The 13,925-nt window shown below is 41.8% G+C and overlaps 2 protein-coding genes and 1 non-coding gene across 4 annotated transcripts in view; 2 read left to right on the plus strand and 1 right to left on the minus strand.

Moving 5' to 3' along the window:
* The window catches only part of WBP4 (WW domain binding protein 4), a 218,061-nt gene extending 206,275 nt beyond the window's left edge, over positions 1-11,786 (minus strand). Inside the window, exon 1 of one of the 2 annotated variants that reach the window (XM_078657391.1) lies at positions 11,643-11,786. In XM_078657391.1, coding sequence (XP_078513517.1) covers positions 11,643-11,644 — 2 coding nt within the window. In that variant the 5' untranslated portion in view covers positions 11,645-11,786. The remainder of the gene's footprint in view (positions 1-11,642) is intronic. The other variant, XM_078657392.1, reaches the window with a different exon arrangement.
* A 340-nt stretch (positions 11,787-12,126) lies between these two features.
* The window catches only part of ELF1 (E74 like ETS transcription factor 1), a 526,009-nt gene continuing 524,210 nt past the window's right edge, over positions 12,127-13,925 (plus strand). Inside the window, exon 1 of the mRNA XM_078657401.1 lies at positions 12,127-12,257. The gene's annotated coding sequence lies outside the window, so the exon portion shown is untranslated. The remainder of the gene's footprint in view (positions 12,258-13,925) is intronic.
* On the plus strand, positions 12,760-12,831 carry TRNAE-UUC (transfer RNA glutamic acid (anticodon UUC)). Its single transcript has one exon. It is a non-coding gene; the product is annotated as a tRNA-Glu (tRNA).

Raw genomic sequence — 13,925 nt, forward strand, 5'->3', positions numbered from 1 at the left:
TAATTGCCTATGTAAGGGCAAAAGGAGGGATTGTGGTTCTGAAAATCTGGATTCGTATAATTATTCTGGACTCGAGAATTAAAACTTCGTCGAAACATGACGAATTTGGTATCAAAAGACCGAGAATGACGAGTACATCATGTACATATATTTTCAGCATATTCGAGTGACGATTTCACCTCGAAATCGTCATTTACATTCTGAACCCTTGGCTTCCATTAATGTGTTGCCCTTTACATAGGCCTTAATCCAGTTGAATTTGATTCCGCAAGGACACATACTCCTTAATCGACTTTTCCATGACCTGTACAAGTTGGAACCATTGCCCCAGGCCGAACTCGTTAGGTCAGTTTCCCTCCCAGTGGCCAAGCAAGATATCATCTAGGCTCAACAAACCATAAAACCATTTCAGCGCGCACACCTGCCATATCTCGCTAACATCTATCGCCACTCTTTTGCTTCACTTACTTTATGGTGGGGAGGTGCCCGTTTTTATTCGGGGTCCAGTGATATCTGATGAAATGTTGGGCCTTGCCAAATGATTTGTTGTAGGCAGCACGAAGTGAAATATGGACATGTCATCATGACTCTGCTTTCTCTTTGTACTAAAAGTATGTTAACGATTTACTTTACAACCAAGAATGTTTTGCCTGGAGCCCAAAATTGTGTATAAGAAGGGAAGCCTGACTTTGTAAGAGTGTGCAGTCTCCTGAGAATATACCTGTATTGTACTTCTAGGACACTTGTTACCTTGGTTGCAGCCAATAAACTAATCTTTGACTTCACCTAGAAGACTCTGAGTTTCTGTGGTCTGGATCAGGAAGAACCCGAGGTCTCTGGGTGTTGATTCCCTGGCACCGCTGGGTTACCGGTTCTGTACCGGTTCTTAAAAACCCAGTACCTCAGAGTATGAATCTCGTTATCAAACATGGTGTCTATATTATTGAGGACCAGCTTCTGGAATCTTTTCAGTTTGAAGTAGTGCCACAGATGCTGTAAGAGGAAGCAACAGTCCCCACATCTCCTCCATCATTCTTGGGACTTGGAGCTGGTACATTTGTGTATTGACAGGTGTGCAATATCAATGTAACCTGATTTTCGACAGGCTCTCTTTCTCAATCGTACTCCAACAAATATCCTTCGATTAAACGTCAGATAGAGCTCAGCCCAGTTCTCGCTCCCATCCCTCAGACTAACAGTTGTGCAGACTTCTTGGGCAGGGATTACCAGTAACTTGCATATGTCTGAGAGGTGGCCTTTATTGCCCGTCTTCATAAAGATTCATCTTTAAAATTCTGTAAGCTTTTTGCCAGCAAATGGCTTGATAGAATTTTCAGTGGCCCAATGTCTAATTTGGAGACATTGTATTCTTTATTTTTTCAGTACAGCTACAATCAGATTTAATTTGCTCACATGATTTTAATATCATGTGGTCACTGAAATCCCCATTTCTTTTATAACCTGCCTCCTGCCAACACATAGGATTCACCAGATGCTTCTGGGATAAAGTCAGGGTTGACTATGAGGGAATTAATTGGTGACGGTTGGTTTGTAAACCCCTTTTTGATGGCCACATTATATCAGGTCGCTTAAGTCCCCCATGTTACCGGGGATGAGTAAAGGCCTATGCTCTCTGTTTTTTTGGGACCAAGGGGCCTTCTATAGATGCATACCCACCAACGCTGGTCTGTGAAGCACCAGTACTTCCTGATTCTAGTCTGTTCCACTCTAGAATGCAGCATATCTAAGCCACAAGGTAGTAACTGATCAAATTAGGAAACCCCCCCCCCCCAGCCGTCTTGTCACCTGTCTAACTACATTAAAGTTTCTTTCCACTCCTCACTCAGCCCCGATTGGAATGGGAGGGACTGCCGCAGGAAAAGTATTTTGGGCAGAAGAATAATTTTAATTTCTGCTCATCTTCACAACCATCGGGCCTAGAAAAACCAGAATTTATTTTCCAGACCTGCAGGTTTACTGACTTGCACAATCTTCTCGACCTAACTGTAATTCACTTGACTCATAAACCCCTCTCAAATTGTGCGACCCAAGACAAATATTTTGCTTCAGAGAGTCGCTTTTCTCATAATTATCACACAGGAGAGCCCTTCAAATTATCAAGTTCAGTAGGTCTGTTGTAGAAAAAAACACCTCTTTAGTTTAATAAACTAAACTTTTCCTCCATGTATAATAAAAATCTAGCAGACATATTAGGGTACACACGACCCTGACTTGCCTCTTAGTTCACGTACAGTTTTGTCATCAACACAGGTACAGGAATGTATCTCGGTTCATATTTAAAAACTCACTTTTAATAAATAGGTTACTAAAGCATAAAGTGTTAACACATGCTCATTCATATTACACTGAATTGGCCACTTTCCCACTGACATTCAGTTTTACTTATAGAACTATATAGCATACAACCAATGTGTGGAAATAGGTGTTTCAGCAAATATTTTTCATTTGCACCCCACCAAGTAAAGTATTTTGATTTATTTTGCTTTCATCTCACTTCAGAGTTATAATAAAAAAAATACGTTTACAACTACTGAAATGAATTTTGAAATACTTGTGTAGCAAATGTATAAGCTATTTAAATGTTGCGTTCCCAGCAAGACCGTTAGACAGTTCACTTTACAAAATTCTCTGGCTCTGCAGTCACAGAAAGAAAAGCGAACACCATTTCTAGGATAAAATAAGCAGCAAGCTTGAAGACGACATAAGCGGACATTTGACCGGTGTTTGAAAGCCCAACAAACACAACAAAGACAAGATTTAAAAGTATCTTTATTGCTCATTCACTTTCTGAATGAACAGAACATGTTCTTTGCCAGCTCGAGCTCTCTTGCCTGACCAGGCTAGTTGGGCCTAAAATAGCAAGCGAGTAGTAGATTTCTCCAGGTCAGGCCACGATAGCCTCCCTGATTGCCATCCTTTTGGTTCTTTCAAAACCGCCTTACTTAGCTTGTGGTAGTAGATGTAATTTTGTACAGGAAGGTTGTGATTTTAAGGCCCGAGTTTTGGGCATTACCCCTGGCCATGCCATGCAGCGCTTTCTCTTGATCCACAGGAGTGTTAATGTTAACAATTGTACAAAAGACTCTATTAGTTATCAAACCTGAGATTTGAGCAAAACATTTGAGCTCTTCCAGTAGTACAACAATGGATCAGGTTCGTAAGGGCCAAAAGTATGTCAACCATGCATAAACATATCTCATGGACATTGGGCCCTATTCTTCCACACAATAATGGGATTCTGTATCACCATTAAAGTCATGGGTTACATGTGTAGGGTGAAGAACAATGGAGACATGGGGCATCCCTACCTCATACCTTTCTAAATTGGAACTGCCTCTGAAGATATACTATTCACCCTTAACCTAGCAAAGGGATTCCCTATCCATTAAACACTCAAATTCTGAACTTTGGGATAACTTCAGAGGCCTTCATCGTTTCTTTCAAGTAAGGCATTGCACCTTGCAGAACGTTTTTCCAGCATTGACAGATGATCAGTTACAATATGTTGGTTTTCTTTATATTGTCAAGCATGTGTAAGATGCGATTAGTGTTATGGGTGTAATTTATTCCCTGTATAAATTCTGCAAGGTCGGGGGTCCACCAGTGAAGACGTGTGCTCAGCCTATGCGCCTGGATCCCTGTGAATAGTTGAGCATCTACATTTATTATTGGAAATGATCCTGTAGCGTGAGCACTCTGTCAGGCTTCAGGATCATCGGCATGGAGACTTCACTCTTCGAGGCAGCTAGGGCGCCGATGTCAGCAATTAATTAAAGAACAGGAACTAGGGTTGGCAAAACATATTATAGAACACCAACGTGAAAATGTCAGCTCTGGGGGACTTATCTGGTTCAAGACTAGCAAATGGCCGAGATCACTCCCTCTATAGCAACAAGTTTTTCTAACCTTGGTGCATCCTTGAAAACAGGGATGCCTGCGGACCTCAGACTTTGGAAACTTCTGCCGCCGCCAGTTTTCTATTGCGCATATTTTATTAGGATATTCTTGGAAAGATTGGGCTATTTATAAGTCATCTTTTGTCTCAGGGCAACGGTCTCTTGATGCAGTGTATCCAGCCTCTATGCAACTTCCCCTCAGCTTCAGCCACCAGCGTAGAAGCATATAAAGCTATCCCATTCTCATTATGAACAATTCAAAACATTAGTGCCAGAAATACATCTTGTTGGACCAACGAGAAAAACACAAACATTATATATTAACGTATACCATATAATTAATAAACGAACAACTGAAAAAGGACTGGTCTTGAATGACGGGTCTACAGTCTTCTGCCAAACCCAAAATGAACATGGGTACCCGCAAACATTTTCCCCGGGGCCGAAAGGTTTGGTCTTTGGTGTCTGGGGCATGAATGTTTCTAAATTTGTTTGAAAACTTTCACTTAAAAAAAAAAAAAACTTCTGAATGCACTGTTATAATCTTATTTACTGAGGTAGAACGGATAGGTTAATGAAATACACTTTTTAAATTTTGAAAAAACTATCATATTTTACACGTTTGTTGTCTTTAAAAATTATGGTGTTCCTAAAGTTAAGGGCCTAGTTACTTCCTTCCCATAGATGCAATTAACCTTTAAATATGAGCTTGCTGTTTTTTGTTGTTGATTTTTTTTTTAATGTAAATGCTGAGTCGAGTAAACAGCAGCCCAGTGCCGCTATTGCCCAGGGGGCCTCATGTAAAGGTCACGAGGGCCGCATACGGCTCCCGGGCTGTACTTTGAGTATCACTGGTCTAGAACCTATGATATAAGCAGTCCCTTGTCACCCTTGCACACATAGCTCATGAGTACCAGGGCACTGCAAAGCAACGGGTGCGTAGTAGAGGGCTCAGTATAAAACATGAATGCATCATCTTTGCTCAGTGGCTGTACCTCCGACTGCCCTCAATTGTAAATTGGGCATGGAGAGCTAAAGAAAATGGGGCTGCGCATTTTAAGTGTCACTTTTCCTTTCAAAAGCATGCCCAACTTTACTTGAATTGCGAATAAAAATATCAGGAGCTTGCACGCAAAGTGGTCACATGATGCCCATCTTTCTTTTCATAGTTGTTTTCCTTACAAATAATTACACAAGCAACTTGCCTTAACAATTTTCTTCAAAATGTTGCATAATGTACTATTTTACTGGGGTCCTAGTTTTCATGTCAGCATGTACATAGACGGCTGCAATGTCTGCATAAAGACTATTGAAACGTGGTTAACACGTGTGCAACCTACTTCAGTCGAACACTTCTCAAGTTTGGTTTTTCTTCATTTGCAGTGCTGCTTATTTACACAGAAGTAGCCTACCCAGTAGTACATGTAGCGAAAACAGCAGATTTGTCTCTCTTCTGGGGCGAATACACATAAAAAAGCATTGACAGTTGCAACAGATACAATAAAATGTGTAAAAAACACCCTTAAAGCTGCATTAGTGTATATTACTTCAAGTCATTGCTAAACTTGGAAGCTTTTCCCACGACATTTCATGTCCGCATTAAATGTACACAATATTCCTACTGAGAGCACACCACCTTATTTTCCTCTCAACATTTTGCCATAGATTGGTATTTTAAAACATGACCAAGTCAAATGGAGTGGTTACCTGATAATATAGGGCCAGAATTGTAATTTCAATATACACATTACAAATTTAGATTCTGTTTCTATCTCATAAAATTGCATGCACTTGATGGAGCATGATTTTTGCGAATAATCATACTTGATCAAGTCTGCTCATAAGTGTGTTATTAATAAACATAATTAACGGTGTGAAAATTATTAACACTGGAGATGTTCAAAAGGTATAACGTGAAAATGTGCAAGAAAGACAACATATTTAACAGAAGTTGCAATGTTTACGGTGCAGAAAGCATGATTAATATGAAGTTTTTATGTGACACTAAAATGATACGAGAGAAAATTAATAAATGTGCTAAACAAAACGTATACGTAGAATTGTGAAAATAATTATGAAAATGCTTAGAGAAAATGTTTACTTCATGATTATATTTTCTTCTTTACAAAAAGAGTAATCGTTTAAATAATAACGTACATTTTGAAATTGGGTTGTGTTCATAAGTTTAATTAGAATAATGAATCCTCCTTAATTGTCATTTCCACATGTATTTTCTTCCTTTTTATTTCTTAAATAGTAATGTGTGTTTTATTCTGCAGAAGAACGATGATTTATGGTTTATCTGTGAGTGCCTCGAAACCTGATAGAGTTATTTCTTTTTAACGTAGGCCTCAAATAATGTATTTTGTCCTTCGTTATTTCCAAAGTGTTGATTTATTTGTTAAGCTTTGTATAGGATATCACTAGAATTTCCTTCCTACGGTTAGAGTATTTCTTTCTATGAATAATTGTGTCAACTATGTTGCAAGCTGAAGTGGAAGCAAGCGTGAGGCCATAAAAAAGATTCAATTCTTTTTCCTGCTTTCGTGAAGATGACATATTTCGTATTAACAATGGACTGTCCTGTTGAAGTTCCGGATGACATAGCCTGAAGAATAATCACCTCATGAATTTAACCAATAAATGGTGTAGAACTAAGAAAGTAAACATTGGGGGGTCTGATCTCTGGTGATAATGGGGTATAATTATTCACATGAGAAAAGAACTGGTAGTAGCTGATTTCTTGAGGAGAGCGCTCTGCTGCTGCACTCTCTGTGCTACTCTGGCTGGCTATATTCCTTGTTAATCTTGGACGTGACATGCTGTCGGTCTCAGTCTGAACTTATCCTGACTTTCCTTGTACTTCGTCGGCTGGCGAAGTTGCTCTAGCTATATATACCTCTTCAGCTGAAGGGTTAGCTACTTCTGACTATTGATCTTAGGTTCATATGAGTCTTGAAATTGCAAACTGATATTGCAATGTATTATTTTTCCTCTCTCTCCTCTCATTTGTTTTTGATTATGATGTATTTACCATGAACTGTATTTCGTTACTGTGATTTTACATGTAACATTGAAATAATAGTGAAATTAATGTTTCTAATGTATGTGTTGTATTGACCATTCAAATTTTGATGATTTAGATAAAAGTGACTTAAGTATACAGAGTTTGTCTTTAATAGTGAATTATTTGACATTTGAAGCTTATTGTGCCTATTATGGTTGTTTAGGCTTTTTCTTCATTATAGGTCCTCATAAAGAAAATAGCATCCATCTCATTATACGCGTCCTTGCTAGCTCTCCAAAGATCTATCGGAGGAATATTTCTATATCTATCCCTGTGAGCATTAGTTCGGATTCAGACGACAGTAGCACAAATAACCCGCAAGTACAAGTACCGACTAACTTTTCACCATCAGAGGAATTGGGTTTTTTAATTCAAGATCACCGCCAAACATTGCGCCCACGCAATCCAGCGAAGAAAGGCGGTGAAGGAGAAACCAACGCAGGAAGCAGAGGAACAAATTCAGGAGGCAACAACAGAGGGAGAGGGAAGAAATGGCCTCGACAATAAACAACCCCATAAACTCTCAAAACCCTGACAATACTGTCATAAATCTCTCAGATACAGTGCTCACAGCCGCTGAATTACAACTTCTCTCCCTGGGTCTGTCTTTTGCCCGGTTGCAGGTTTCAAATATGTGCAAACGAGGGTAGACATTTTTAAATTCATACGAAAATTAAAGCTCCTCAAGCACTTCAAATTAAACAAGACTACAGAAACTGCCTCTACTATTAACCATGATATTTAATTGAAAACACCCAACACACAAAGAAAGCACACTGTCAAATGAAAGAGCGACATGAATATATGAGCATTACATTGAATTTGGGGATACTACTGAGTTGAACAGGGATTGCTGCGGATATTGATTAGCCCTTCATCATAGCTTTCTTACAAATGATTTATCAGGTTATGCATTTTTGTGGATCCTACTTGTGGGAGGACTACCCCATTTTTCACGCAAACAAGATTTGAGCACTGATGTCAGTACATGACGAAACAGGTGTTGGCTACAATTGAATAAATGAAGAATTAGAACAATTCAGACTGGAATTCAATTGATGAACTATCTGAGGGAAGAGTGCTTAAAGTTGTATCTGTGAACATTTGAACTTTCTTATGGAAGAGTGTTTTGATGGCCACCCCCTCCAGCTAAAGGACTGGCTAATTAGGAATAATGACACTGGGCACTTTAGACCTATAAAAAGTGTGCCCACTTTTACCTTATTTCCACTTCTTGACAAGTACCGTTTTCAGAAAAGATTTATTTTACCAAAATCGTAGCTAGTGGAAAAAATGCGTTGATACGGAATCAAATATAATTTCAAATACTTTCATTGTGAAAGTACCGCAATTCAAAAGAAATAGTTATCCAGAACAAACATTTAAAGTGGAGGAGTCTGGTAGCTGTGGCATCTGCTAACCAAACACAGTTGATTGTGATTTCAATATCAAATCATGATACAGAGTTGAAATTTTAAAAAACACACTATCAAACAAAATAACGAGGATAGGACAGACTCAATTTATAGCTCGGTACGCAAATGATCTCCGCATGTTTTTAGCTAATTCTGGAGAGGCCTTGCGGGGAGCCAAAGACCTGCTAGACAGACTGTGAAGAGCTGCAGGACTTAAGGTGAATTGGGCTAAGACGTGCCTTTTCCGTACCCGGGCGAAGAGGGTTGGACCACTAGCAACAGAGGGGGTGGTATGGGAAAACAGGTGCTTGACTTATTCGGGCATTAAAATATATCACGACCCTGCTAATCTACTAGAAGGCAACAAAGAGCGAGCGATACGGGGAACCAAAAGTAATTTTGAGTTCTGGGTGACCCTCCCCCTGTCAGTGGCGGGTAGGATGGCTTTGTTAAAAATAGTCACGTTACATCGACTGGTTTACTATTTTGGACCATTGCTGCACTGGATCCCGCATAGACTTTTTGCCCAACACAACACCCTGATCACAGGATTTTTGTGGGGCACAGGGAGACGCAGAGTGGCGCTTACCACCATGATGAGACCCGGGGCAGAGGGGGGCTTTGCGGTACCGGACTTCGAGGCTAACTATCATGCAGCCCAGATGCAGTGGTTCATGCAATGGGCGGCCGGACGACTCCGGAATGTGGAAGATCCTGGGAGTTTGGACCAGAGTTTGCGGCTCCTGTCCCGCGTGGTATTGCGCTTCCCTTGGAGGGAAGGGGTGGCTCCCTCGGATTTGCGAGTGGTGCATCGCTGCTGGAATTAGGCCTGCGGGGAGGCACAGACAGGACTCCCCTAAGCGCCGGAGATCCCACTGGTAATCTGTGAATAGCTGCCCCACGGGGGATTGGCAAGGGTTGCAAGCGTGGGGAGAATTGGGATCTCTACTATTGGAGATCTCTATGAAGATGGCAGCCTGATTCCTTTTCGTGATTTGCTGGAGGGATTTGACATCCCACAAGGGGATTTCCTTTTACATGCTGCTCTAATAGCAGCTCTCTGTAAACATTGGCGAGATGGGCTGGCGGAACCACTGACCTCCCTGGTCTGTCAGTATAGAATGATGTCAGGCAGAATGAATAAAGCGGTCACTTGCCTATACCAGCGTATCACGCGAGGGATTAGACAACCCCTGGCGGCACTACGACTCAAATGGGAGGCAGACCTAGACGTGTCCATCAATGAGAAACCATGGGGGAACTGGTGGAAAGAGCTTGGAAAAGTTCTAGAAATGCACGCTTCCAGCTGATTCAATGAATATTTTGGGACCTGTTGTGCTTGCCCAAGGTGTAACCAGGAAAACGCTGGGTTTTTGTACATGTTCTGGGACTGCCCGCTTTTGGGTGAATTTTTGTGAGCGGTGGTGGATAGGCTAGGGGACACAACAGAATGTGACATTGAACTGACACCGGGGTGTTGCCTCCTACACTGATTCCCTCATACTGCCAAGAGTAAAGTTACCAGCAAGTTCATAGACCTGGGGTTGGTATTGCCAAAAAGGGAACTTACAAGTCATTGGAAGGCGGAAACTGCCCCTAGCGTGTTGCCATGGACGAGGGAGTTTATAAGATGGGCGGACTGCAAAGGGATCTTCAGCCTACAGATGGCCCAGAGAACTGAGAGTGAAAAGTCCCTGGAGGCAGCGGGAGCATGGGTGGCAGTGGTGGATGTACAGAAACAGCGGAGGGACGACACGGACATCACCCTCGACGGAGTGGACCCATCTATGGGGAATTGAGCACTTGATATCCTGGCTGGCCCTGACAGCTACCCGGGTGATCACGGTATGGGATGAGCTTCCCTGTGGGAGAGGGCCACGCCTAGGGAACTACACCATCTGGAATAATACAGCTGATGCCTTGCAGAACTGATTAGCGTCAATAAGCGGGAATCCAAATGTATAAGCGGCATGCCTGGGGGGTGGGGCAGATGGGCACCTTGCAGGAGGTGGGGGGCAGGGAGTTGTTTCACTGTTGATTGCTTGGAGCTGATTGTAGTGTTGAATACAGAGTTGATGTATGTCTGGAAAGGACAGAACTGGAACCAGAAAACCTGAAGACCTATAATTGTATTAGATATCCCATCCTTGCCTTGTATTGATGCAAGGCCAATTTCTCTTTGCGGGACGACAGCCTGCGATTAACGTGTATGACTGTAAAAACGAATGCTTGATCTGAATTGCAATTATAGCATTCTTATCATGATGTCACTATTCACTTTATCATTTAATTAAAAAATATGTTTACAAAAAAAAAATCAAACAAAATAACGCAGATTATCAAACTAAAGGTCAAATTACATTTAAACTGGCGTAGCACATAATTGCTTATGTGCAGGTCATCTGGAATTGTGCAATTCTGCAGCTGTAGCGTTTTTTGCCTAATCAGTTTGATGCACTTGCCACATAATCCATCACCTTCCGCTTAATTTGCATATTGTAACAAAAATAATGCGTTTAGCACAAATGCACAGAGAAGTTGCTATGCCGAGGAAGGCTCTTCGAAAACGTTAGCTGGCACCTTTCAGTTGCTGAATGCTGTACTTCGGTATTAAACCGATACCAATGAGGTGAAACCTGTGTCCAGTGTTAACATGTAAAACTAAAAATACTGTCACCAAATGTGCTCTATTTAGGACTTGTACCCTACTCCACACAAAGCTCTCTACAGCGGTCTCTGGGTCACATCAGAATTATTAAAAAACAGAAAAACAATTCACCAACTGATGCTGTCTGTGTAGCAAACTAGCCAGCTGTCTCACCCGTCCCAAAAAAAACTATCTCCACAAATACTAAAAAATAGTATATAGTTATAAATGAGTATGTGCTAAAATATTCTACATAAAAGTTGTTACCAGAATTCCCCCCAAAAACTGCTTGCTTACATTTTCCAACGTGCGATTGTCTAATAAACCCACCTTTGAATATCTCTAAGGACATCTCCACGATCACGTTCCTCTATCGAAAACGACTATTCCCAGTTAAAGAGTTTTACTTCCCAGGGAAGAAAATTGACAATCAACAAAGGCATATATACTTCTCTCTTGACAAAAAGTATCAACTCTTAACATCCCAGTGGCAAAAGCGACTAACACGAAAGACATTAGTTTGTTCTATCACAGACTATCAGGAGCCACACAAGAGACCACTTGCTAAAAAGTAACCCTGGACTTAAAAGACTCACATCTTCGTCTAGGGAGACCCTGGTAACCCCGTTCGTTGTCAGCCGGACACAGGACAACTCGTAGCGCCAATTATCAGGAACATTCCCCGTGCGTACAGGTTCTGAAAAATACAATCTAAGCGCATGCGCTGCGGGAGGTGGCACTCTCTCGCACTTGCGCAGACAGCTTCAGTTTCGTATCTCCGCCTACCGTAAAGACGGAGTCTAATTAAGCCTGACAAGACGGCCATGATGGAATGGGAAACGACCAATATACATATAATTAAAAATATGTTGGTTACGAAAAACAGAGACTTCAGTAAGCTGAAAGGCCGCAACACGCCTGTTTTGTACACCTTCAAAACCAATTCCGAAACGACGGGTCTCCAACGCTGACTTCCAGTAAGCGTCTCAGTCCTCTATCGTTCAGTATCACATCTGTTCGCGCGGTGGCCCTGGGAAGAATAATCACGCTCTGTTTCCGCGCGCCCCCTAGCTGTACAGATTGGCAAGTGCGGCGCTTTTAGCGTTCTTAGGCGGCAAGCGTAGATGATGCGAGGCGAGCGCACGGCGCGAGCTAGAGTGAAGAAAGGGAGGGGCTCAGAGCTGCGAAGAGGGTGAAGGCGCGCGCCACAGGTGAGTGATGGGCAAGGCACAGGGCACGCGCGCGCATGACTGTCCCATAGAGGTGACTAGTTTGTATCTTTATACGGGCACTTCTAGCGATATGTTGTCTTCTATATTTGTGTTTCCACTACAAGGGGCATAAGGACAGCAGATGTTTGTGAAATAGGTTTGAGAGGGGATTAAGGAACGAAAATCAATATAGCACGTTGATAAGTATGTACAGAAAACCCCGGTTCAAACTTTACCCCTTTTCTCTTGAGTAAAGAAAGGTGCGTCCCCATCTTTTTAGAGTCCCGGGACAGCTAGGGACGTTGGCATTTAGTCACGCGGTTTATCTGACGTATCTGGGCAGCTAGACGGTAAACTTTTTTTGTGGCGGCCATGTTAGATGTGGATAATTGTATCAGTTGCCAGTGCAAGGAAAGAACGCTAGTGACAGTTTAAATAGGGAACTGTACGCTCTAGTGTTTAAAAATGTCAAGAAAAGTCTGGGCGTGTTTGTGCGCAAGCTTCCCATATGGTCTAGCGGTTAGGATTCCTGGTTTTCACCCAGGCGGCCCGGGTTCGACTCCCGGTATGGGAAATGTTCTCATTTTGTTTTTATAATTTATGTGTTTTAGTAATCTTGTAGCAGCAAGAAATATATATCCTAGCTCCTTTTGCGTTAATATTTGTTCTAATACTCTTAGAGCATCTTATACAATTACTTGCCTACTTTATTATTGTCTCGTTCCTCTGTGGTTAAACGGTATCATGTAATATCTCCTGAAATTACCGTCGTTTTACGTTAGTATGAGAATATAAAACAAAATACATGTTTTGCCTACAGAAACTGAAACCTTTCATATTTTGTTTAGGCACTTTTAAAGGCTTTTAATGCAATATTAGTTCTTTTCTGCATAAAAAGGAAAGAAAAGCAGGAAATTACATTGAAAACTTCGTGGTGCTGGGGACCAGCAGGCCTGAGTACAGACACGGAGGCTGCTTTCAGGTCCACTTTTCTGTGCGCACAATGTTCCACATTCTATGTCAGGATCTTAGGCTTTGATTATGCTTCTCTTTCTGTCCTTTATTGTTTCAGCAGCCAATCAAAAGTCAAAAACTTAAAATACTAAATTTCCCCTGAGTGTACCCAGTCATATGTACCAACCATAGAGCCCACAGTCCTATATAACTCACTTTTCTGTCCGCTTTCTTTGCTGCTTCACAGCCACTTAAGTGTTTAGTCCCTTCCTTATTATGTAAATTTGGCATTTAGTGCCTTTTATTAACTGAGTCTATATTTGATTTGGTCTTTTGTATTTGTTTGATTAATTAGTGCTATTACTGCTGTATTTGTTGTTTGCGGGCGAGCCCCCGTTCTTACTTGCCTTCGGTTTTTACTGCAGGGTTTCTGCACATTGATATTGTTGCTTTGTTACAGTGTTGGGGAGCATTCTTACCACCTGGCGGCCTTTCTTTGTGGAGCCAGGACATGCGGGCCGCTTCGGCCACAGTCCTCGTTTTACAACTACACCGGCGTTGTGGCGCACATTCTCCCCCCAGCAGCCGGCTGCAGTCAGCAAGGCTGCTTGTAATGCGTAGGCGACTCATGCAACCTCGCCCAAACACTTCTGGCCCTGTGGTTCCCCAACGACGCCTTGAGTATGCATAATCTTTCAGGGCCGTATAATCTCT

This window comes from Lissotriton helveticus, chromosome 8, assembly GCF_964261635.1.
Source record: "Lissotriton helveticus chromosome 8, aLisHel1.1, whole genome shotgun sequence".
In the NCBI taxonomy this organism is placed as follows: domain Eukaryota; kingdom Metazoa; phylum Chordata; class Amphibia; order Caudata; family Salamandridae; genus Lissotriton; species Lissotriton helveticus.